This window comes from Osmia lignaria, chromosome 9 (assembly GCF_051020975.1).
Source record: "Osmia lignaria lignaria isolate PbOS001 chromosome 9, iyOsmLign1, whole genome shotgun sequence".
Lineage (NCBI taxonomy): Eukaryota > Metazoa > Arthropoda > Insecta > Hymenoptera > Megachilidae > Osmia > Osmia lignaria.
This window is the reverse complement of record NC_135040.1, coordinates 556,193-582,212: the sequence shown is the minus strand read 5'-3', so window position 1 is coordinate 582,212 and position 26,020 is coordinate 556,193. Positions and strand designations below refer to the sequence as shown.

At 32.7% G+C, this 26,020-nt stretch overlaps 1 protein-coding gene across 16 annotated transcripts in view; it reads right to left on the bottom strand.

Annotated features, from left to right (window-relative positions):
- LOC117609905 (protein RUFY3) overlaps window positions 1-23,116 on the bottom strand; it is a 161,298-nt gene extending 138,182 nt beyond the window's left edge. For 5 of the 16 annotated variants that reach the window (XR_013062762.1, XM_076690207.1, XM_076690205.1 and 2 more), the window contains exons 1-10: window positions 20,585-21,886; window positions 19,517-19,695; window positions 19,333-19,442; window positions 18,446-18,653; window positions 18,191-18,354; window positions 17,960-18,122; window positions 17,767-17,883; window positions 17,533-17,673; window positions 15,268-15,365; window positions 5,321-5,537 (exon numbers count right to left, since the gene is read on the bottom strand). Coding sequence is in view for 15 of the 16 variants with exons in the window: in XM_076690207.1 (XP_076546322.1) it covers window positions 5,321-5,537; window positions 15,268-15,365; window positions 17,533-17,673; window positions 17,767-17,883; window positions 17,960-18,122; window positions 18,191-18,354; window positions 18,446-18,653; window positions 19,333-19,442; window positions 19,517-19,695; window positions 20,585-20,822 (1,635 nt within the window). In the remaining variant the exon portion in view is untranslated. Of the gene's footprint in view, window positions 1-5,320; window positions 5,538-15,267; window positions 15,366-16,575; window positions 17,219-17,532; window positions 17,674-17,766; window positions 17,884-17,959; window positions 18,123-18,190; window positions 18,355-18,445; window positions 18,654-19,332; window positions 19,443-19,516; window positions 19,696-20,440; window positions 21,893-22,725 lie in introns of those variants that run through there. The other 11 variants (XM_076690203.1, XM_076690201.1, XM_076690202.1 and 8 more) reach the window with 8 other exon arrangements.
- Window positions 23,117-26,020: the final 2,904 nt, after the last annotated feature.

Here is a 26,020-nt window from a genome sequence, read left to right as displayed (position 1 = left end):
CGGTCGCCGATCAAGATGAAATTTTAAGGGGGAGGGGGAGGGGGGAGGGGACCCCAAATATAAAGTGGTATCTTCGGCTTCCTATTAGTTTCCGAGATAGTTAATTAAAAACTTTTGTACAATACATCGAATTTTTCCTATACAGACGTAACTAACATAACCGTCTTCGCTGTAGTAAGCTGACATCGTCAAGTGCCGAACAGCCGTTGACACAGCGGGGGTTCCAACCTGACTATCTATAGGGTGTCCTATTCAAAACTTTAGAGATACAACGACTGTTGTAGCGTTGCCGGCCGCCTCCCGAATCATTACTAGACTAACCTAATCTACTTATAAATCAAATGTGTTTAATTCCTTAAGAATTAGTAATACAATATAAAACATAACGTAATGTAACTAAAAAAACGGATTTTACATGGTACACCCTATAGAAACGGAAGACGATATTGCTATGGTGTGAACGGCTGTTCGACACTTCACGATGACGGTTGCTACAGCGAAGACGGTAGTGTTAGTTACGTCTGTATAGGAAAAATTCTATGTATTGTACGAAAGTTTTTAATTAATATTTCGGAAACTAATAGGAAGCCGAAGATACCACTTTATATTTAGGGTCGTCTACCTGCTCCCAACCAACCCTCCAATTTCATCTTGATCGGCGACCGGTCGTATTCGGAACTACAGCCTTATTTTTTCACGGCCGTCTATGTTGTACGATCCGCAGAGATAATGGTGGTTATTGAACTCGCCCATTAGTATAAAGGGTGTTGGAAGTTGATTTATAAGCGTTTTTAAGTCAGCTAGGTTTACAGTATGGCTATTTGGGAGGTATATGTTGCATATGTGTATCTTAACTGCGAATAGTGTTGTGACTGCAATTGCTTCTAGGTTTGTGTTTACCGGGATTTCGACGGCGTTGGATTTTTCGAATACTGCGATGAGTACTATAGGGAGATGAGAAGTTGACGAGGTTAAGGAATTCGGGTACGATTGGTCGTAGTCGATAAGTCGATAAGCACACGCATTCCAGATCATCGCGCACTATTGGCCGATGCGGTCACACAGGTGATCGCCTGACGGCGACCAGAATATTGCTTTATCCTAACCGAACCTAATTTACTGATTAAGTACATTCGATTAGGTTATATTAAATTCCCGGCTGCCGTCACAGCTACAATACGTTGAAATTATCAATACAGAAGTACACAGAGTTTCGTCGAACTTGTCGCGGCTTGTGACACTAAAGGTACGTTTATGTTGAAGCGTCGATAAACGATAAGAGCGTCGATCATAGCAATGTGAAGTTGTCTTATTCAGAGCTCTAACACATACAGTAAAACCTGGATATATGCAACCGAGATTGGGACCCATGTAACCATATACTATGTTACATACATATATAGTCGGGTCAGTAGGGGCATACCCCTTAAACGACAACGATTCCCACTCGCCCAAGATGCGTGCGCATCGATCCCCACGCGGTATCGATCCCTACCTAGGATCGATCGAAGGAGGTCGATGCGGGATCGATGATCCAGCACTCTACGTTCGAAAGCGCTAGCGTTAAGATGCGAAATACGAGGGTCCGTTGAGCGAGAAACTGTACGTGACGGCGAGTCAAACCGACTTAGTACAATCGTCAAACTGCCGATCTACTGTCTTCGTGTATGCGCCTCAAACCGAGGAGTCGCGTGCACAAACTGAGCCGCGGCACTGCTACAAGGGATACCCGTTCGCGAATAACCAAGGTTTCGTCGTAGTAATCAGTTTAAAAAATTTATTACATCCAAATTCTAAGTTACACTTAATTCGGTTCACGTTAACACCAGTGAAATACTGATTCCGTGAAGCAGTGCCGCGACTCAGTTTGTGACTCCTGGGTTTGTGGCACATATGATTCGTGCTTCGCGTTTTATATATTCAAGATAATTCTTTTCAAATATTCATATAATAAAATAGTATTAACGTCAAGGTCACTGTTCGTTAGTAACGGAGAAATCGTCGAGGTCACGTGCCAAGATCTTCCAAACAAACATAGTCTCGCCCAACGTAACGAATTACACCATCAGTTGCGTTAAGTTGATAATTTCGGTTCTTGTCAGTCAAATCTCAAAAGATAGCTAAATATAAACCGTAGACAGTGCATGCCTACCCATTACTGGTGGCAAGTGTGCAATTCTCGTTCCGGCAAAGGTTCCATCTATTGTGTATGAGGAAAGCACGGTACTGAACGAACCACTGGGAAAAATCCAAGAGACCACGGAAGTGCCTCTGGACATTTCCTAGATATCACGGAACGTAAAAACTTTATGCACATCAGTCTCTTCGAGACTTTCAAAAAACGTGAGACTCTATCCCGCAAGGGCAACACCTCTCGTCGTTCTGATAATCTCATATATAAACCAATTACTTAGATTCTATTCATTCTCACAAGAACCGAGATTATTTCAATAGATCGTTCAGCAAAGCGTTGTCCTACGAGCCAGGAGTGGCGTCCGCGTTTTCTAAAGTTATTAACATTCGGTATAAATTGTTGTACTACGAGCCAGGAATGGCGTCCGCGTTTTCTAAAGCTTTTAACATTCGGGTATAAATTGTTATATAACAAGCCAAGAGTGGCGTTCCGCGTTTTCTGAATTAAAGAATATTAATTCCGGTAATAAAAGTTCCTTGATGTATGATTCATCCGAAAATATATAAGCAGACTTCTACCAGATATCTATCGCTGTTTCTTGTCAGACAACCTAAAAATTCCCCGTTACCAAACGAGTGGAAAGTAAGAAAAAATACACAAAAGTACTGTTACACCCAGTGGTTGCATTTATCCAAGCGAGGTGTCGAATCTCGGGTTACACGCGACGACCAGCCAAGCGTGAACGTAGAAAGGGACAGACAGTGGCGGAAAGAGAGAGGTCCGATGATCAAAGGAAAGAGCCAAAACGTATCGGTGTGACTAATACTAATTGAATCAAAAAACTTTTTTATTTTTCACTTTTTTTGAGTGAAACTTTTACTAGCACATTGGTGAGATTTTTGTGAGTAAAGTGGTACCAAACACGATATAGTTTCAATTATAATTACTTGCTAAAATTGATGTTAAAAGTTGGCGAAAAGCAAGAGAGATCGAAATCCAAACCAGTCGCGGTGTCGGCTTTGGTTTCAAAGGTTTCATTTATCCTAGCGAGGAGTCGATTCTGGGCATTTAATGTTTCATTTATTCAAGCGAGGAGTCGATTCCGGGCATTTAATGTTTCATTTATTCAAACAAGGAGTCGATTCTGGGCATTTAATGTTTCATTTATCCAAGCGAGGTGTCGATTCTGAGTCCGTACACATGTTTTCTTTGCAGCCGACATGCCGATTCTGTGTCCGTACACATCTTTTGTATTCAGCCGACATCATTTATATTCAGTCGTGGTGTCAATTCCATGTTGTTTATTCTATTACTATTGTTTATAAATATAATTCAACCTATATTGAGTTTGGTATTATTTTAATCAGAAAAATCTCACAAATGCATTAGTAACAGTTTCATTTAGAAAAAGTTAAAAATAAAAAAGTTTTATCGTTGAATTAGTATTAGTCACACGGATATTACGGTCGGATCATATTACACGGTTTCCTCGTCGAGCGGCTCGGTTCGCCTAGGGGGATTCCCCCAAGTGGAGGGGATAGCGATGTTTCATTTATCCAAGCATTCTTTCGTTGAATTTATCCAGGTTTTACTGTACAGCCGTACGGCGCTTGCGTGTTACCTTGGTAGCGGAACATGGCAGAACCAATTAGAGCCAACATGCGCAACAAAACCAAAATACGTTCATCCGATGGTACTATTCTCTCGTGAAAAATACAATAGGTATACGTAGAATTCACTGTAATAGTAGCAAGTTTCTATTGTAAATATCTCGAAAACTAAAGCCAAGCGGTGGTTATATTTATAGGAAAAAGAATCATCATCCCAACAATATATTACAAAACGAGCGAAATCAGTGGGGTTGACGAGATATCGATAATTACCCAAAATAAATTGTCATATTTCACAGCAAATGTAAAATATAAAAAATATAAAAAAGAATACAAAAAATACTTAAATGCAGCAGAGATTTATCCATTATTAACAATTCGTGCAGAAAGAATTTGCAAAAAAGTAAACGCATACTTTATCCTGTTTTCCGCAACATTTATATGATACTTTTCTTTCCGTTGCACACATTTTCAGGTATGTAGTCGTTTCAGCTGCAAGAGACATCGTCGTCAAAGTATCAATGGTAGGAAAGGGACTTGGAATCATCATTCTCCTTCGTAACGCCTAAAGGCTGGTTCAGACACGACTAGTAATTTAGTCGAGTGGGGAGTAGCTACTGTGCGGAGCTGAGTAGTTTGCCAGGTTGGGCGGTCTGCGTAATGATTGACCGCTCTCCCACTCCTGCTTTTACGTGACTTTCTATCACACGTATTTTCGGTATTGGCGGAGAGGATCACAACTACTAATTCGATGTAAGACAAGGAAAATGAAAACGACGTATCGAAAGTGAGTGAGATGCAGCTACACTGAGCGAGCGGTTCAAGGCATTGGCGTAGACATGAATTTTTTTACTTGCCTTAAACATCATCAGATGACGCTCTGTGCTGGGCCCCGTAAACCTGTAAATCCTACGACTATGTCAGTGCGTATGTCTACGATTCTATTAATAGGCCTGCGAGAACGTAAAAGTGGGGATAGGTGGAGCGAGTGAACGTCTTAAATTTTTGCAGTCAGCCCAATCCGGCAAACTCCTTAGCTACGCACAAACTTACTACTAAACCGTTTAACGCATAGAAAAGTGTCCGGACTAGTACAGTTGAGCTTTAGAAATTGAGAATACAAGATATATCGCTTGACTAAAGAAATGCGTTCGGACAGGTCTGTTCGGAAGCCTAGTTAGTGATGGGGCAAGTCTAATTAGTGGTGGGGGAAGCCTACTCGACCAGAAAAATCCAATAAAACGGATCTACTCGACTAAATCGTTTTACTAAACTACTCGACTAAACTGTAGTGTCCATACACTAAACTACTCACCACTCGACTAAATTACTAGCCGGGTCTGAACCAGCCTTAAAGGATTACCGGAGTTGGGGGGGGGGGACCTCTCCATTTTCCCTGGAAAACCTGATTTGATCTTGAATGTACCACACTTTGAGAAACACTGCTTTACATATTGCATTCTTCACTGAAGCAGTGTATAACATCCTAAATTCTATGCGTATTCGAAATATGTAACTGTTTTAGACGTTTAATGATGGACATTAGATGTTTAATAAAAAGCATTATGCAACGTACCTCTGACACCCGTCGCAACTGATCAATTTCCTGATGTAATTGGGAGATCTTTTCTGCATTACAGATCGATGCTTCTTGTAGAGAGGTTCTCCATTCGCGTTCGAGACGCAATTCCCTCTCAACTCCAGTTACTCTTGCTTCCCTCTCAGCAGCTTCAACTCCCAAAATCCTGACTCTTTTTTCCGCTCCTGATCTCACACCATCCATTTCCTTGCACCTAATTAAGTCAAATCAATGATCCTTGAGCATTAAATACACATTGCACTCTCAGATTATATCGAAAAGCAAATATATTATGTACATATGTATAGTAAATCACATTTTATTTTTATTGCGTTAAATAAAAATGAGTTAACACTTTCAACGCTTAAATGAATAATACATTATTTAAAACGAATATACACTATTACTTTATAACTTAACCAGTAACGAAAGACTGAAAAGTGTAACTCCTACTTTCAATTTCCCTTCAATTGAAGTATTCCGAACTTTTTAGTATTTCAGCTTACTATTTAGTTGTAGATGAATTTTTAGTAATCAAACGATTATTAATTGTTTTCTGTCAACACATGATGGTGTTGAAAAGCCTGCTCTGAACTAAATAGAACTGATCAGTATACCGTATTTGTATGTTGAATATGAATTTGTAAAATATTTTATATTCCACTGCGCGAGACTCCTTGTGAGCGGAGAACAGTACACACCCCCACTGCCGTACAGGGTGTATACATGAGAAAAGAAAAAAAAAATATACACATCTAATTGAGTATCCTCCTCCTTTTCGAAGTCGGATAAAAATAGGCCTATGGCACTAGGCGGCACTTCTTTTGTATCGCGCAACAAGAGAATCACCCTGTACATATACAGGGTGTCTCAAAACTCATTTTCACCCTGTGACGCGGTGGTAGCTGGGGTGATTCTGAACAACTTTATCCTTTGCGAAAAATTAGTTTGAAGCATCGTTTTAGAATTATTAAGCCAAAACACTGACCAATCCGAGCGCGTATAGTGCGCCGGCTCAGGGACGGCAGCGTCGGCTACGAAAGTGGGGCTTGACGTAGTTCGCGAACGAACGGTTCGGCACCCCGTTAGCATAGCACAATAAAAAAATTGAACTAGTTGAACATTTTCAGTTGTTGTTCAAAATGAATACGGAATCTAATCTCTTGTCGCCTGTCATAACGTAAAAAAGGAAATTCTAAACATTCTAAACAATAAATAAAAATGTTTGAAATCGAATAATTAATAAAAATTTAAAAACAATTTAAATGAAACTTACCCATTCGTTCCTAAATTAACCTGCTATGCTGAAAGCAGATAATTCCCACTGGGTCACTGTGTCGATCTTGAACATTCGAGAAGGGAACAAATTACGAAGAACAGCTGATCTCCAGACGAGATCATTAAACTCCCTCAACCACACGGTCACTATCACTTTTCATAAAATTTTCTTTCAGGTAAATAAACATTTGTATTCACTGTCACGTTGCTATTGCACTGGACACAAATGAAAAACATGTAATATTCCGCACTACTTCGTAACGTTTTCACGACGTTATTGGTCTTCCTTTCCAACTTCAAAAGGGACTGCTAGCTTGAATGTGTGAGGTCTGTTTCGCTTTGGAGATCAGCTATTCTTCGTAATTTGTTCCCTCTTCGAATGTTCAAGATCGACACAGTGGGAATTATCTGCTTTCAGCATAGCAGGTTAATTTAGGAACGAATGGGTAAGTTTCATTCAAATTGTTTCTAAATTTGTATTAATTATTCCATTTCAAACATTTTTATTTGTTGTTTAGAATGTTTAGACTTTCCTTTTTTACGTTATGACAGGCGACAAGAGATTAGATTCCGTATTCATTTTGAACAACAACTAAAAATGTTCAACCAGTTCAATTTTTTTATTGTGCTATGCTAATTGGATGCCGAGCCGTTCGTTCACGACCTACGTCAAACCCCACTTTGGTAGCCAACATTGCCGTCCCTGAGCCCGCGCGCTGTACGCCGTCGGATTGGTTAGTGTTTTTGCTTAATAATTCAAAAACGAAGCTTCAAACAACTTTTTCGCAAAGGAAAAAGTTGTTCAGAATCACCACTGCTACCACATCTTCACAGGGTGAAAATGAGTTCTGGGACACCCTGTAGATATGTGGTGGACCACCACTTGCCTGTAAACGTTTACGCGGGAAAATTTAAATTGAAATTTATCTATTATTCATATTTTTCAGTTATGTGCTAAATTTTCATATTTTTCAGTTAAGTGCTAAATTTTATAACATTTAATTTTTTTTCTAAATTACTTTTAATATTAATATCGCCAAAATTAAAATTTTAAAAATTTCTGGTTCGCTTATATCGCCATTTTCCCTAGGGAAGCCTGATTTGAGCGCAAATGTATGTACGTACTGCATATAAGTTTACACCATTGAACATACATATTATTATTTAACAATTATTTTAAGTCTACTTTAATTTACGAGAATTAGTAAGAATGAAACGATTGTCGTTCGAATAATGAAATTTAAAGAGAAAGTAAACAGAATGACATTCGAGTCTTGCTACAAAAGTAAAATCGTGTTATAAAATGAAATTATTACAGTCATTAGCGTAAGTAGGCAAGGTGGATTTACATCCTCCAAACATGTAGATTGGTCCCTTCTCAAAAATGTGGACTGGGTTCTTCGCCATTCTGAAATTCTAGATTTTCAAAATTTTTAAATTTCAGATTTCCAAAATTCCATAATTCCAGAACTTAAAAAATCCTAGTTACGTCAATAATTGTAGTCACATCTTATTAAAAATTCCTAATTTTCTTCTCGGCATTTCATATCGTACTGATATAAAACTAATTTTTGTTTGCTAAGGTATGATAATTCTTTATTATGAAGCGCATACAGAATCCTCATGTAAGCACAAGACCGAAATAAGATTTCTGGCGTCTCGAGGTTATAAAAACTATGAAAACTCATTTGTTAATAAACTCGACTCAAAAATTGAAATTTATTCTGAATCAAATTAGATAATATTTAATCGTAAAAAAAGAGCAATACTAAAAAAAGTTGCATTAAATATTTTTTTATGTAATGGATAGAACGCTTATAACGGGGCCCCTAAAAAGTGGGAACCGGGACTGTAGCCCCCCTTAGACTTCCCCTTAATCCGACACTGTAAACATCACTAGAAGAAATAGTAAGCACAGCAGACTCTAGTACTAGCCATGCTGAACAACGTGGCAACACCGCTCACGTGACAATCGGGAATCCTATTTTCAAATATAGAGTCCTCTGCTCGGAATTGTAATTAACGTCTTTTTAAATAAAAAGCTGTAGCAATATACACTATTTTGTATTAATTATGTATAAACAATACATAAACATTGCAACTATGGCAAGTAGAAGTGATGTGGTAGTATAAAATTGTTACAAATGTGATATATACTTTGTGTACTCTCGAAGTAGTTTGGTGTTGTGAAGCATGATATTTGAAATATTTACAGTGGTTTCAAAAAAATTTAGGTATGAAGCAAAATGAAACCATCTTTGGATCAAATTGAAACATTTAAGAATTGATAAACGTGTATATAAGTTAATAAAAATCTTGAAACAATCGAAATTATTGGAACGAAACCAAAGAGGTTATGTGAAGTCGGGAGTCTGACAACGTTGATTGGCTGGGAGTCTGAGAGTCCGGGAGGCAGATAGAGTAGGGTAGGTGTTGATATATTCAGACCGGACTCCCGCGGTGTTGCCATTTTTATTTCAGCATGGCTAGTACTAGAGTCGGCTGTGCTATGTAGTAAGATATCTGATTACTTTACATGTCAAGAACGATTATCAGAAATAAGTTAGTCGAGAACTACACCTTAAAGAGAAAATTGCTTATAACTTTGTTTTAAAGAGTATTATCTATCCTTAAAATATTTAACCCTTTTTTGTACACTCTATATGTGCATATCACTACTTATAAAAAAAATCGGTAAATCAAAAGGTATTAGTTTAAAGAAAATACCTCATAAAAATTTTAAGCAAATATCATTGATTTTCAAAAAATCGCAGTAATAATCTATTTACCCCTAATATCAACCCTTAAGGTCTTTGATTTGTGACATTTTTATTTAAAAAAAGGAAGGATATTAGTGGTCGAAAATGCGTGACCTCTATGACACTCTTCCACACAAAAAATATACTAGATTAACATTATGGTTAGGGATGTAACTGGAAATCTCAAACTTTTTAATTGTACTCATTGGCGTAATTTGAACCTTCTACTGAGTTCAGCCACGTGTTAAAAATTTTGAAATTCTGGAATTCTGATATTTAGAAATTTTAGAAATTTAGACTCTCATGTTTGTAATTTTGTAATTTTTAAATTTTTAAATTTTGAAGTTATGAAATTTATAGGATCTGGAATTTAGAATGTTTGCAATTCTGATATTTCAAAATTGTAGAATTTTGGAATTCTAAAATTATAGAATTTTGAAATTTTTAATCTTAAAGATTTAAAAAGGTAAATATTGAAATGTATCGAAAGGAACCTACCCGACACTGGCTTCTAGCTACGCCAATAGTTGCACTGATTTTCTTACAAGGTAGTAATATGCTATATCCTTAAAAACTTCCAATACTTATTACTAAAATTATTTAATCCATATGTTTTGTTATTATGAATTATTTTTGACGTATTATCGATTTTCGAAAGAAACTATACAAACTCAAATCAAATTTATTTCCTATATGATATAATAAACATATAAAGAGAACATAAAAAAGTATGTAATGAAAACATTTAGGAAAGCAAAAATTTATACAGAGTTGTGATATATCTGTAAAACATTTTTATAGAATTTGAACAAAAATGAATATACTTGCAAATAATGAATTGTATTTACGTAAAAGACTCGGATATAGATTGGATTATTTTCTCTTTAATTTCTCAAGAAACATTTGTAGAAAATCAATTAACCTATTACTGATTTCCGTTTATAAAAATTTCTAACATTAGTACAATAACATATTAGCATAATAACTCATTCTAATTTTTTTTAAAGAAAATGCATTTAAGATACAGTCTTGCGATCGTTTAATTATAGTTTAACCAATTTCCAGAAAACAATATTTAAATATGATAAACCGTGTTTCTTATATTGTAACAAACCATTTTAGATTAAAATTGCATAAATAGAAAAAATTTATTATCGTAAAAATCCAGTCATTTATTTAAACTATGTTCATTTTAAAACTTATGAAAATTAGAATGAATAACTTAACATGAAATTCTGTTGCATATTCTTCAAAGTAGCAATCAAAATGTTTTCTAATGACTCAATGTTGCTATTTTTCAACAGAACGTAATAAATAAATCTTATCATTTTTCTGTTAGTCATTTTATCTTGAATTATAACTTACCTTATTTATACTTCATTATAAAAAATAAAAATTACTATAAAAAATTTCAATGATAGCTATATAAATTTATATAAATTATAAATTGTTATATTACATTAAATATAAATTTATATATAAAATTTAATAAAAATCAAATACACAGTTAAGAGCACTAATAAGAAGCCAACAGAAAATTGTACAGTATAACTTATCTAAAGAGGGTAATTAAATGGCAACTATCTTCTATCATGAGTTTATTCTTTTTGCATTAATACAAGCACACGCAATGTCTTGGTGCATTATAAAGACTGTTGCTGATGCTTATACATAATTACATTTATAAAGATAGTATGATGTATTTAGTCCGTAAATCTCTTTGTAAATATGAACAAACAATATGTATAACAATATAGAAACACATCCACAATATAGAAAACAATTTCATCCAAATGAAATTCAAAAATAAATAAAAAATGGTAAGCCAATGGCTAAACTGTTTAGAAAATACATAAATGATAGAAATGATCGCAAGCCAGTTTCCTAAAATATTAATTATACCCTAAATTTATCTCTCATCATGGATATTAATAATGAATATAAATGAAATAAATTATATTGCACACATTAAAGCTCAACATTTCTGTTTTACGCTTAATAACGTTAATAATTACTACATATTAATGCATTATTTGATGATGTATAAATCTATCACTTATTGCAAAAAACATTCATGTTCCTAAACAATTAGTATTTATACATACATAAACAGAATCCTATCGAGTAACCGCTGAGTGAAGGTTTGCCAATATCTCCGTTAACGATAAGTCAATTTGCTTCTAATAATTATTTTAGCTAATCTACTCTAAATCCAATCGCGTTTATAACGCCTAAGTAAAAAATAAATTACCTCTAACTACAACCGCTGAGCGTATCAATTGTCGATATCACACCAAACATAATTTAAGATCTCTTATTATAAGAATCGTACGCAAATACTGAAACATTTAAGGTGGCACATATAATTAGATGAATTGAAAATTGACTTTATTCTTTTACATTTTTGTAGAGTATGATGATTCAAAAACATTTTCTTAGAGTTATATGCTGCAGTTCATAAAATTAATAAAAACTAATTATTTAAGTAAATCTCAACGAAAAGGACTGGACAGAAATTATTACTTACATATACAAAAGCATTTTTCTTGAAACTGTTTTTGAAATTATTCCTCGTTGAAAAACTGTTAAAATGAATTCTTCCAAAGGGTATAGCCGGGTAAGGTAGGCAAAATGGCCTTTGAACCAAATTAAATTCAGAATGCGTCTTTCGATTGCAAATCAAAAGAAAATATTGCACACCAATTTTCAATCCTTTACCTTAACCAGTGGAGCGGGGGGGGGGGGGCAGATATTCAATAACATCCAAAAATTGTGATACACTACAATCACGATAGCGCATATTAGAGAATTTTTTCAGATTTCTTCATTGCAAATCGTAGTTGTAAAAAATTAAAAACTGAACCCAGATAGCACACGATGTCTCAAAAACATCCATTTTACCACCATTTTAAGTCTGAACGTCTTACGACCTTACCTGGACGTCTTTACGATGTTTTGTCCCGAACATCGTAAGGACATCTGAAATTCATGTCTTTAAGACGTCTTAAAAACGTACGAAAGGAACGTCGTATCTGAATAACTAGGACAGATATCTTTAAGACGTTTTAACGATGTCTCTGTGCTATCTGGAAACAAACAATCTGAAGAAACGCGATTTGTTATTGAAAATGTAAGAACACTACTTTTATATTACTGTGGTAATAATATATTAATATAACTATTACTCTTGAATTTTTTCAGATTTTTTGTTGTGGTGCAACGTAGTTAAAAAAATCAAAAACCAATTATTTCGCATGAAAAAGTAACTTCTACTTCGAATTTTTATTTCCTGTTTTTTTAGAATATGTATTAAGTACTTTTAAATGGATTCATATTCTAAAAAAACAGGAAATAAAAATTCGAAGTAGAAGTTACTTTTTCATGCGAAATAATTGGTTTTTGATTTTTTTAACTACGTTGCACCACAACAAAAAATCTGAAAAAATTCAAAAGTAATAGTTATATTAATATGTTATTACCACAGCAATATAAAAGTAGTGTTCTTACATTTTCAATAACAAATCGCGTTTCTTCAGATTGTTTGTTCGGTTTTTCATTTTTAACAACTAGTATTTGCAATGAAAAAGTCTGAAAAAATTCTCTAATATACATTATCGTGTTTGTAGTGTATCAGAATTTTCGGATATTATTAAATAGGAGGCACGATCTGGCGTTTCTTTTGCCCCCCCCCCCCCCCCGTCCCCGTCCCACTGAATAAGATAAAGGGTTGAAAATTGGTGTACAGTATTTTCTTTTGATATGCTATCGAATGACGCATTCTGAATTTAATTTGGTTCAAGGACCATTTTGCCTACCTTATCCGGCTATACCCTTTATTGAAAAAAGTTAATTCGTTCACACAATCATACACCTTTAGTTAAGTGCTGGTTTTATTTAATTTTTTCTTATTCTGTTATCCACATAAATAGATAGTTTCTATGAAAAATTATAACGCTGATTTTGAACGAGTACAGTTTTCTTTATGTGCAAAATTTCAAGAATCTATTTTGTAACTTTTTATTTAAAATTATTTGATTTGTTTAAACCGAAATAATTTTACATCATGACGTCTCAAAATACGTCTAGCATAATTACTATAGTTTCACCAGTTTTTAATACTTATTCTGTTTTCATTTTGTAATATACGCTCTTTAAAGTGAATAATTTAACAATGTTTATAAGGCATATTTCGGTATGGCTGTGTATATGTACCCCCTTAACACAAGTACTTATCTTTACCGATATTACAAATACTTATATGTATATATGTAATAGGTAATTTTTGTCATTTATGCAGCGTTTTATGATACTGATGCACTATGATCAAAACGTAAAAATAAAATTATTGATTTTCTTGTGTGATTTCGGCACTAAAAAATTTATGTTTCTACTTTTTCATTTACTAGAAATATAAAACAAATATTAGGTAACCTTAATTTTTCAATCTTTTAAAACTAAAATATCCTCTTAACCCAGCATTTGTTTTCGTAATAATCTTTCAGTATACATAAACTAACGTTACTATATAATTTGATATAGTAAAACAGCAATTTAAAATTTATACCAAATATTTTTACAAAAAAGAATATTCTGGTGGCATCAAAAGTTTTAAGTATATGAATCTTTTCTTCAAAATTGTATGTGAAATGGTAGTAGTATTCTGTAATTATTATCTAATTAATTAACCCAAAAAAAATAATGGGATGAAGTATACAAAACAAATAGTGATTGCGTTGAATATACGAGGGGAACTACCCAAGTGTTACACTCACTTATTAATGAAACTTTGCCACCTTGTAGAGCTTGTCGCCCTGAACACGCCTATACCCCCTTTTGGGGGCAGACGGCTAATTGTTTAAAAGATATTAACAATTAAAGTTAGTTACTCCTTACATTGAGAAGCATGACAAACTAACACATATAAATGGTTAGCTCCGCGGTAAAACGCTAGACTCGCAATCTAACTTTCCACGGTTCAAGTCCATGGTTCCCCCCAACTTTTCTTTCGTTTTTCTTCTTTCTTTTTAGTGATAATCTGTCTCTTTTTGAATAACTATTACAACTGTGCTATAATCATTGCATTTATTAATAGGTCATTAATTACATGTGCTGAAATTTTTATAAAATTTAAGTTATCTTTTCTATCCAATACGTACATTAACACCCTTACCGCATTCAGAATTTACACGCGTTTATTTGTTATTATTTGTTTTTACAAGTTCAATTTATTTAATTATATTTATTTAGTTACATTCATTTATACTACTGTGCAAATTTATAATTTATATTTACAACATTAGAAGAAGACGCAGAAGACATTAGTGAAGAATCCAAAACAATAGGACAGAAATTATATTCGTATTTTATGGAAATTAATTGTGTGTGTATAATAACAAATAAACGCTAGTAAATTTTGAATGCGGTAAGGGTGTTAATGTACGTATTGGATAGAAAAGATAACTTAAATTCCATAAAAATTTCAGCACATGTAATTAATTACCTATTAATAAATGCAATGATTATAGCACAGTTGTAATAGTTATTCAAAAAGAGACAAATTATCATTAAAAAGAAAGAAGAAAAAAAAGTTCGGAACCATGGACTTGAACCGTGGACAGTTAGATTGTGAGTCAAGCGTTTTACCGCGGAGCGAAACATTTATATGTGTTAGTTTGTCATGCTTCTCAATGTAAGCAGTAACTAACTTTAATTGTTAATATCTTTTAAACAATTAGCCGTCTGCCCCCAAAAGGGGGTATAGGCGTGTTCAGGGCGACGAGCTCTACAAGGTGGCAAAGTTTCATTAATAAGTGAGCGTAACATTTGGGTAGTTCCCCTCGATAGACAGAAACTGATTCAATTGTACTTATAAAATTACTAACATTAATGAGAAGCAAATACACATACTTTTCATCCATTTTTTGGATGGTCTCGGTCATGGATAATGTCTTAGCCTCCAATTTAGTGATCAGTTCTGTTTTATGCTTAAGCGAGCCTTCACACTCCTGAAATAAACTCTATTTCAGTAAAATGTGGAATGGACTGCTCTTTCTAGGGACTAAGAATAAACCTGAAATCGTACAACACTTATAATCAACCTGTAACAATATAATGTAATGTTAAATATAAAACAACTTTACAAAAGAATTGAAACCATGTAATATATGATAGAATATGATGACAAAATTATTCAAGTACTTTATGATACTTTAGTTTTCTTCATAAGGATTTAAGCCTTTCATTTACCATGAACGTTTCTAGGAAAGCTTTCATCATGAATATATCAAGGATAGAATACAATTACAAGCAATTTCCCTTGTAGCATGACAACATGCAATGACAAACTATGTTGTAAAAATTGCTGCCACCATAACAAAAGTTATTATTCAAAACATACTGTTATTAAAATGCATTCGAACTTGACTTCGAGCAAATACTGAGACACTCTATGCGGAATACAATAATTAATAAATAATTAATATTGTATGAGTAATGAATATACTAAGTTTAGCTTTGCAGAAAAAACACCAACTCAAGAAAAATCTATACTGACATTATTGTCTTCAATAGTTCTGTACACATAATAATGATTTATATTGCAGCAGAGTATAATTAATTCTGTAGAGTGTCTCAATAAAGACACACTTTGATAAATATTTTATTACAAGCTTGCTGATGTACAAATTCCTAAATAATTAGATGTTAAATATTTGATAAAAATTTCAAAATTTTTTATATATTTCGAATGTGTAAAGTTCTGTGTTGAAAAAAATGTCATAACTTGATATACTTGTTTAGCATTAGTGGTATATAATGTTTCTGAAAGATTTAAGAACATTTTATGACTGAATTTTACTCATAACAACAATATAATCATAATACAGATAACATATTAATTATCTTAAAACTTTTAGGCTACTGTGTTAATATTATAATATATAATATCTTAAATTAAATAATTTACGTTAATCATATCTAGTTATTTAATTAATTTTTGTTCTTTCAGTAATTTAGTTACAAATTATAGTTTGCAATTCAAAAGAATAACAAAAACTTAAATTATAGAAAGATATTAATACTGAAAACAAAATAATTACAGAAATTATTTACAGAAACAAATTATGAACAGAATTGCTAACTGATATTATATTTAAGTATTTACTGTTTTAATTCACATATATACTAAACATTTCAGAAACATATTCTATGTAAAGAAATTGCTATTTCTTACATATTTTCCACTAGTTGAAATATTAATAGAGTTTAAAAGTATAAAATATAAAAATGAATTTTGAAAATTGGAAAAAGATAAAGAGTTCTTTTATGCATTTGCTTTTTCTTGTGTTAAAGCATTAAAAGGAATCTCATTAGTGGATTTATTCTCCTGTAAAATATTTTCAGATTTTGTTAATTCCTTGCTGTTTGCATTTTGAAGCTGAGAATTAACCTCCATTTGTTCATTGTTACTAGAAGAATCCTGTTGATTATCAGCAGATTGTTGTTGATTATTACATTGTTGACCATTACTACTGGAAAGCTGTGGAGTATTAGCAGACTGATGTTGACTATTAGGGGACTGTTGTTGATTAGTAGAAGAATTTTGCTGATGAACAGTTGTAATAACATTATCTGATGATGAAAGCCTTGTAAGCTTTTCACCTCGTGGTGAAGTAGGGCTGGTCTTATTAAGAATTGATTTAGAAACACTACTTGGTGTAGTAGGACTACGAATGTTTTCTCCATCCTTCATCAGATGATTATATTTCTCAAGATTATGTAGGATCTTGCCAATTTGATTTGTCTTCGCGTGAAGCCGGCTCACCATTTCGCCTTTTTGTGTTAGTTCGTGCTCACACTCCTATAATGGGAATATTTCCAAAAACAAACAGTTTAAAAGACTACTGTATCCCCTTACAGTGGGGAAAATCTTTAATGGATAAACATTCTGAGTAGAACCAAGTTTCACTAAAATCTGAAAAGCTAGTTAAATTAAAACAAAAAACAAAATGTTTTGAAAGATATGTAGATAATAAATGATAGAAAGTATGTCAGTCTAGATTGTGTAAAAAAAACATAATTGTAATGAGTTATATATTACTAAATGGAATGTTTTCATTGCACAAAGTATTTTAAAGCAATGTAAGTCCCACAAAAATAAGTATATGTCATCACCTGCAACTTTTTGTACATTTCCAAGTTGATTAATTTGATTTCATCGAGCTGTCGTCGCAGCGATATGATCGTATCTTGTTTCTCGTGGATATCTTTTTCCAATAGTTTCATAGCCACTTCCATTTCAGACTTCATACTAATCTAATAGAAGTAAATTAATTGATCAAACTTTCAATTTTAATCTTCATAGTTTTTATGTTAAATAACATTAATATTTCAAAAATTTCCATTAACCTGTAATTCTAATTCCTTCTCTACATCCTGGCGCATTTTCTTTTCTGCTTCCAGTCTACTTCGCAACTCTTCAATTTCTGCTGTCGTTTCAGTAATTTTAATAGGTGGTTTCCCATTCTGAAACCAGGCACATTAATCTTTATCAAACTGTTTGTTATCAAAATGACTTTTATTACAACTTTGGAGCACACACCTCATTTGTATCTTTGACTTCAATCCCTAACTCCTTTTTCAATTGTCTGTTCTCTTCGTGAAGCGATAATATATTATTTTTGGCGATAGCAAGATCTTCCTTCATGAGGGCATTTGTTGTTGTCAAAGATTCTACTTTGGCTTGAAGGTTTGTTACAGTTGCACTAAAATTGATGTAAAATGTAGAATTTATATACTTAACTGATTACAATATGAATATGTGAAATATTACTTCAAGTGTCGATTCAATTCTTCGATATAATTCTTTTGATCTAGAACTGTAGTCATATTGTCATTTTCAAGTTCATCATCTGGAGATTCACCAGGTATATGATTACTATTTCGTAGATATATTGAAAAGTCAATTACACCTTGTTGACAATCAAGATCTTCTTCCTACGACAATATTGGTGATCAGTCCCTTAGCACTGGTAAACTTGAATAAGAAATGTTATTTTTCATTTGTTCAAGGCAGAGAATAACTAACCTTCACACAAAGATTGCAGTCAATCACATTTAAACCCACTAACAAACCCATTATAACAATTGCTTCTTCACTCATCATTAAAGCATCTGGCTCGAAATACTCCGACAATATATCTTCTTTATGATCAATTAGGACTTTTAAATAATCTGCTAGCTTTTTTTGCATTAATGCCATACGTAACCATGCACGTGCTCTACCCATAGCCGTCCTGGAAAGATGAACTCGATCAGCAAACTATACATGTAGTAAATCAAATTTACCAAGGATATCATTCAAATATTCAAAACTAATTTCTTGTTATCTATTACATAAAAACAAAATAGAACAATATGTTAAACAACCTATACAGGGTGATCCTCTCGCTAGGGGACACAAAGGAACTGGCGACAATGAATCCCTTGACCGCACCATGAAAATACACAGAGTCGTCTCGGCCCGGGTAGGTCCCCGCTGGCACGTGACAATACGGACCTCTTTATGGTGCGGTCAAGGGGTCCATTGTCGCCAATGTTCCTTTGTGTCCCCTAGCGAGAGGATCACCCTGTAGAATCACAATTATCTTCAAAAGATAAAGATTATTTGAAAAATCTAAGGCAAGAGTGTCTGTATTATATACATGTATATATTACAACTTTATAGATTTTCTGTATTAATAATCAATCGTTTAGAAATTAATAAACGATAGCAGCATTATTCATATACAAATTCTACAAGGTTAAAAAAGGAATTGCAATATCCAAAGGTTATGATATTTTATTTTACACGTCAATTTATAAAGTAATGTAATTATACTATTTTATATTAAAGAAGTATGAAACTGATTGTCAGTTATTCATGAAATATTTTTGAAATTGATTAGTGTAAAATAAATACATAATTAGTTATACCTAACTGTGGGTAGATCACGAATACTGGACGTAATGTCCTGCGCTTCAGGACAATATTTTTCAACAAGTTGAAGTATATCCCAAAGTTCTTTTTTAGGTCCAAGGATACCCTGAAATTGAAGGCAATTAGTGCCACTTCTCGTGATGATAACCAACAATCGAATATTTTGAACGTTTCAATTACCTTTTTAGGTCGCAAACCGTGCCTAAGCACATGTTCAAGAACAATAAAGAAATGTTGCAACGGCATATGATCGGAATCGAGCATGCGACCATATTTCAAAGACGTTTCGATCAATTCTTTTACAATTAATTTCGAAATGTTAACGAGATTACTCCTTTCGATGATGACTGGATCCCGTGCTGCAAAACAACAGGTTGTTCATGCAGTTGAAATAATAACAACATGAAAACCCATTTTATAACTTTTCACTCAATTATATCCTATAGACCTGATCAATTTCTCAAGGATCACAAATATCATGATATAAACATGAATAATGATTGAATATAATGTTATAAAGGGCAGCTGTGCTAATAAAGAATAAAAAATGGTAACGTAGAAATGTATTCAATTCTGTGTATAGATATTTTAAGAAGACATATTAATAGGAAATTCATTGGCAAACAGTAATTAGGATGTTATGTAGCAGATTAATTAATTATAGCATCCTTTAGACTCACAAAATTTTAATCAAGATAGTAGCAACATTTTTTAAGTACTTTCAAGTAAGAAATAGTTCTAAAATACCGTATTATTATATTGTAAAATTTCAACAATAACCAACTGTAAAAAGAATGTTTCGACTCTGATAATTTTGATAACGTAGGTCATAATAATAAATATTGAAATTGGAATAAATTTTGTATAACCTTAAAGTAACGTTATTTTGGAATAAGCAACTAATAAAGAACTTAAACACAATGGAAACGTCATACATACTACGAATCAAACACATCAAATCAATCGCTATATTAAAATTATGAACAAATGCTGAATGGTTTGCAATCAGAAGGATAGATTAGCACAAAGCTTAAACTTAAATTCGAAGAAACAAATCAATAGAAATAAAATTCAGCGAGTAATGCAAGAACATCGAGTACAGACACAAGCGAGAGACGTGCTGCAATGGTGGTGGACTTGGTGGTATTATATCGCGAAGCTCTCGCTGATTAGGAAGCTGATGCTGACGCTGGTGATCATGATGATGATGATGATAATGATGATGATGATGATGGTGATGGTTTATACCACTAAGAGCGAGCGGTGGCGACGGCGTTCGTTGCATCGAATCTTGTAACGAGAAATCAACATCCTGAAGCTCTTTCAAGCAGAGCCATTCGCCATCTACAGACACTCGAAAATTGCACAGGTATATTGTATCTTGGGCGCCAGCCATGTCTTCTTCGAACATGAATCCGCCGTGATGTACACCACCGTGGTCACCCGGTGGTCTGATCTTCAGACCGTTCTGAGATTCTTGCCGCATAGAAAACCGTTCTTAATAATTGCTGTAGATGATAGCTTTCAGTACAGAGCTTTTCCTATTTTATGTTACTTAAGCTTCTTTTTCGTATCGATCGCTTCAGCGAAGGCGCTATTGATTAATTTTGCAGTATTCAATTTTATTGAGAAAAACGATTGTAGCTTTTAAATAAGAAATTACTGATTCCTCTGATAATTATCTTTGACAATTCTTAATTTCCGTTAATTTGCACTCCCTTGTTAAACGATCACTTTAATCTATGTTGCCTCTGGTAATTTCGATCAGCTGACTGTACAACTCGTCTTCTTAGTAATTCGGGTATTCCGTATTGAATTAACGCTTTCGTTTTATTTGTTGTCTATTATAAATCACTTTTTGCAAAGTATTGTAGTAATTTATTTCGATAAGTTACTTTTCCAAGTAACTTGTCCGATACAGAATATTGCAGAATCGCAGAAGCACTTACTCGTAGTAGGTGGAAACTTAAATATAGATATTAAGATAAAAGCGATGAAAAGAAACTTCAGCTGAAGCGAAAAAACGATCGTTTACACTGCAACGATGCTACATTGTAGCTCAATGTTGCACTGGTTGGATTGTTAACAATGGCGCAGTATAGAAATTTATACACTGCCAAAGAAAACTATGTGTCGTTTGCACACAAAAAATTTCACGATGAAAATGACGACAGAACACCGGCGAAGAGTAATATTGATTCTCCCGCCGATGTTACCTCCACCTACGATAATCAATACACGTGCCGAAGCTACGTGCTAGACCTACTGCCATCTATCAATTAGTTAACTACGTCGGTACTATAGGATGTAAAGAATAAAATATAATGGAAAAACAACATCACTTATTGTTAGATACATATTAATAAATGTAAAAAATTACTCGCATATGTTGTTTCGACTGTGTTTGTACAAATAAACAATGTTTGTATGTTAATAAACTCCGTTTGTTAATAAAATCATAACATACATTACGTATTCATAAGGTTATGTTTCACAAACGTGTTCCTTACTAATGTAAGCTTTGAAGCTTTTTTGCAAATATACAATTACTCTTATTTAAGAACTTTTATCATAGTCTTTTATTTTGTAACTCTCGAATATGTATCTTTGTTAAAATTTTAACTAAATTCAATAAAATGCGTAACGTGTATTTAATCTAAATCTATCGATTCCATTAATATTTAAGAGTAATGTTTTGCATTCTTCAAGAAATTTCATAAGTATAAAACATTGCCGGTTGAATTATAATAATTACACAATTAATAAATTAAATAAGTAGTTACAGTTAATTTTACTGTGTACTATAAACAGTTAACCCATTTGTTCACGTTATTGTTTTACCACTAAGCAAAGCTATAATACTCGTGTACTCATATACTATCATAATATTTCATGACAGAAAAAATAACCACTTTGTTCTATATTTTTCTAACATTCCTAATAATCATATGACGGAATTTTAATTCATAAGTAGGTGTTTTTAGCACGCTCCATTGAGATTGCTTATATGTACATATCACGACTTTTGTGTGTCTGTCAGATTTTGAATAAGGGTCATATACGTACTTCTATTAATTAAATTAAATGTATATTTAATAATATAATTAAACTTATTTTATTTATGAAAAACTTATTTTTTTATGATAAATCGATATTTGAGGAATTCATTCAAGGTATATTATTGTTAATAAAAATTTGTATTCGTTGGACCGCGATGCTTTATTGAATCAAGGAGCGTGCTTTGAGTCCGGCTTGACCGCACTTGTTCATAAAAAAGATAACATAGTCGGTATATGGGGATATGAAATATAAAGAACAAACCAAATTTAATTTTGAAATGCGCGCTAAAAACCGATCACAAACATGCATCTAGCGCGCTGTGTACTTACGTCTTGGTAACCACCAGGCATCCAATTTTCTAGGCCTCGAAACAACCAAATCTGGCCATTTGTCTTCTCGTATTGAAAAGGATGACGGTGATCGCGATGCACTTTTTTCATTTTCATCTGAGGCTAAACTATTCGTTAACGATTTCTCGGACGGAGATATTGGCAAACCTTCACTACTGTCCGCGGCCATGTTTACGTTTTCACTGTGCTTGCCAACGAGTGACTATACGTTTATGTTCGAACTTGCGCGACGGGCATAAAATAGTTATTGTGAATGACACTCTTCCAAATACTAACAACAGATATAGCTATGCGAAAGATTTGTAACGTATATTCGTTACAGCAAATTTAAAAATTAATGCAGATAAAGGATATGAATTATTATATATGTATATGCATAGATACAATAATTTTAAATACATCAAAGTATCCTATTCCCTAACCTTTATTTTATAATTCCCTTACATTCTGACATCTATATGTATAGGTTGTACGATAATAATGTACATACATATATACATAGATATGTGTAAGTACGTCGTCGTCAGAATAAAAATGTTTTTATAAATTATGTGGAATCACAATTCAATGTATGCATTTACTAACTTGATAAGTAAATGTAAATATTTACCAGTAATGAAATTTAAATTTTTACTAACATACATTTTCGTACCTGCGTCAATATAAGTATTAGTAAAAAAAAATGAGTTAATTTAAATTTAGATGAACGTTTTTACTAGCAATTGCATATGTTATACACGAATCACATAACCTACAAAGGCTCATTTTTTGAACATAAAAGGCATTTGAGTTTATAATAAAATGATTAATAAGTTCAGTCACTAATATTAAATAAATTTATATTTTAAATACATATTTATTGTATTTTGTAACTGAATATTTATTAATTTATTAGGTAAGCTGTTATTAAGTTTTTATTTTCATTTGTTTAAAGATATGTACATACATACATATGTCCTGTGCAAAAAAATTAAATTCGATATTAAGTTTTTACTAACAAATGTATGCACCGTTTAGTGAATATATACATTTGTTAGAAATAATAAATATTTTTATATTTAATTGATACTTTTGTATGTAAATACATACATCTACTAGTAAATGAAGTATTTACTAAACATTCAATCAATTGCTTTTTTACTGTAATATGTATGTATATGTATGTATGTTACACATATCGGCTGAGTTTATAAGAATTGCCATTTGTAATAATTTATTTACTTTCTGCAAAAATGTTTTAGATAAAACATGTATTTGAAGGTAATTATTAAATAAAAATATTTTATTTTTCTTTGTACTTCATATATCCTGAGATATTAAGGTAACCGTAAATAATATTAGGAATATGTGTGTTTATTTGTTAGGATGGTATAAGAAACGACCAACTTTGAGAAAACGGGAAATACAAAATATAACAGAAATAAAATGCTTTTATTCAATACATTTCCTTAAATACAACAAATTTTAACTAAAACATTCTTCCAAATTCATTTTAAATATTAATTATTACTAATATTTAGTTTTTTCATTATCTCATCTAATACAAATAGCATTAACTCTTAAGCTATGTAGTCTTTCGCAAGAATTGTCTGTTTGTACTTTGAATATTATTTTATTATCTGATACGAAATATGTTTTTGTTTAATATTGGCAATTTATACACAGATACAATATAAATAAATGTAAAAGATATGTCAAAGCTGAAAAAAAGCAAATTCTTGAACAGCTTGAGAAATTATATTTATTTATTTACTTATTTAAAGGAGACGTTTCTTTAGAACAAAATAAAAAGAACACAAAAAAGAAGTACATTAGAAAATAAAAGTACAATGATAGGGGTTATACTTACATTAAATTATCAAGAGCATACAGAAATAAATTTTTTAGCAATTGCAGAAAGTGGCAGAATAAGTTGATAGAGCTATAAATATCATTGGATAATTTTAAAATATAGGCTATACAATTATATACATTGTGTATGTTGTATAGAATGAGTGTTTGAATAAAATAGATTGTAATGAATATTATGAGAAGGTATATAAAATTTGAAACAGCTTATGCAACTCAGGGGAATTTGATTTACAAATAAAGTATCCAGCACTTTGTCTGTTTTCTAAAGTCTAAAACTAAACTATAATAGGATGGTGTTATAATTCTGATAAGTTCTAAGAAAAGGGTTGTTAATACAACATATTAAAAAATGCAACAGTTTATACTGGATGCCCATTATTACACAGTTATATACATACATGAGTACTATGTGATACATGGTGATAAATTAACAGTATATATTATTTAGATATTGTAGAAAAAATTATTTAAAATACGATAAAATGCTAACAAGTTGAGCAGTTATATTATTATATTACATACAAAGACGTGTAAAAATTGGTATCTACTATGGAAGAAATTTCTGAAATGAATTTTTTTGTTGTATTCAAACAAATATGAATTACGAAATTATTACAATATATCATGTAGAACTCGCGTAGGTAGTGTTGTAAATAAAAAAAAGCAATTTAAATTATTCTGCTATAATTTAAACCCATATAGAAAAAAGAAAATCTTGCAGTAGCAATCTAACAGTGAACAATAGGAACTTAATTTATGTACATTCTTCTTCTTCGAAGCCAACTGTTACAATAGAGACGATAAACTCTACTGAAAATTTAGCATTAAATGTAATATTATCTGTTAGTTAAGTGTCACTCATCAGTTCTTGAAACTAACTTTAAGGAATGAACGGTATTACGTACAGTACAATAAACAAAGTAATGTCATTGGGTGCCGTATGTGAGTTTTGTTTTTCGCTCGCACCGCACGTATATAACAGAGAAGAAACATACATTGGAGATTTCCTAGCACTCCAATGTCCAGTGCCGGCGTGTGTGGGGTGGGGGTGGGGGGTGGGGGGGGGGGGGGGGGGGGTGAGGTCGGGCAATCGTCCAGGGCACTAGATCTGTAGGAGACACCGCAGCCCGATGTCGTATGCGTTTATTCATTTATATCTGTTTAGATTAGTAAAGCTACTATGTAGTTTAACAATTTTTACAATCTAACTACAGATTCATCGTTTCATATTATTACCTTGCCTTTTTGCTTAAAAATTTTGAGCCCCTAAATAGGCGCCACGATAATCTTGCCCAGGGCGCCAATATTGCTAAAACCGCCACTGCCTACGTCCCTTGACTGCTGGCCAGTTTCAATTCTATGGATTATTAGCCTTATTAGCCATCTTTAAAAATTATTGACCGTCTACGTCAAAAGTATATAC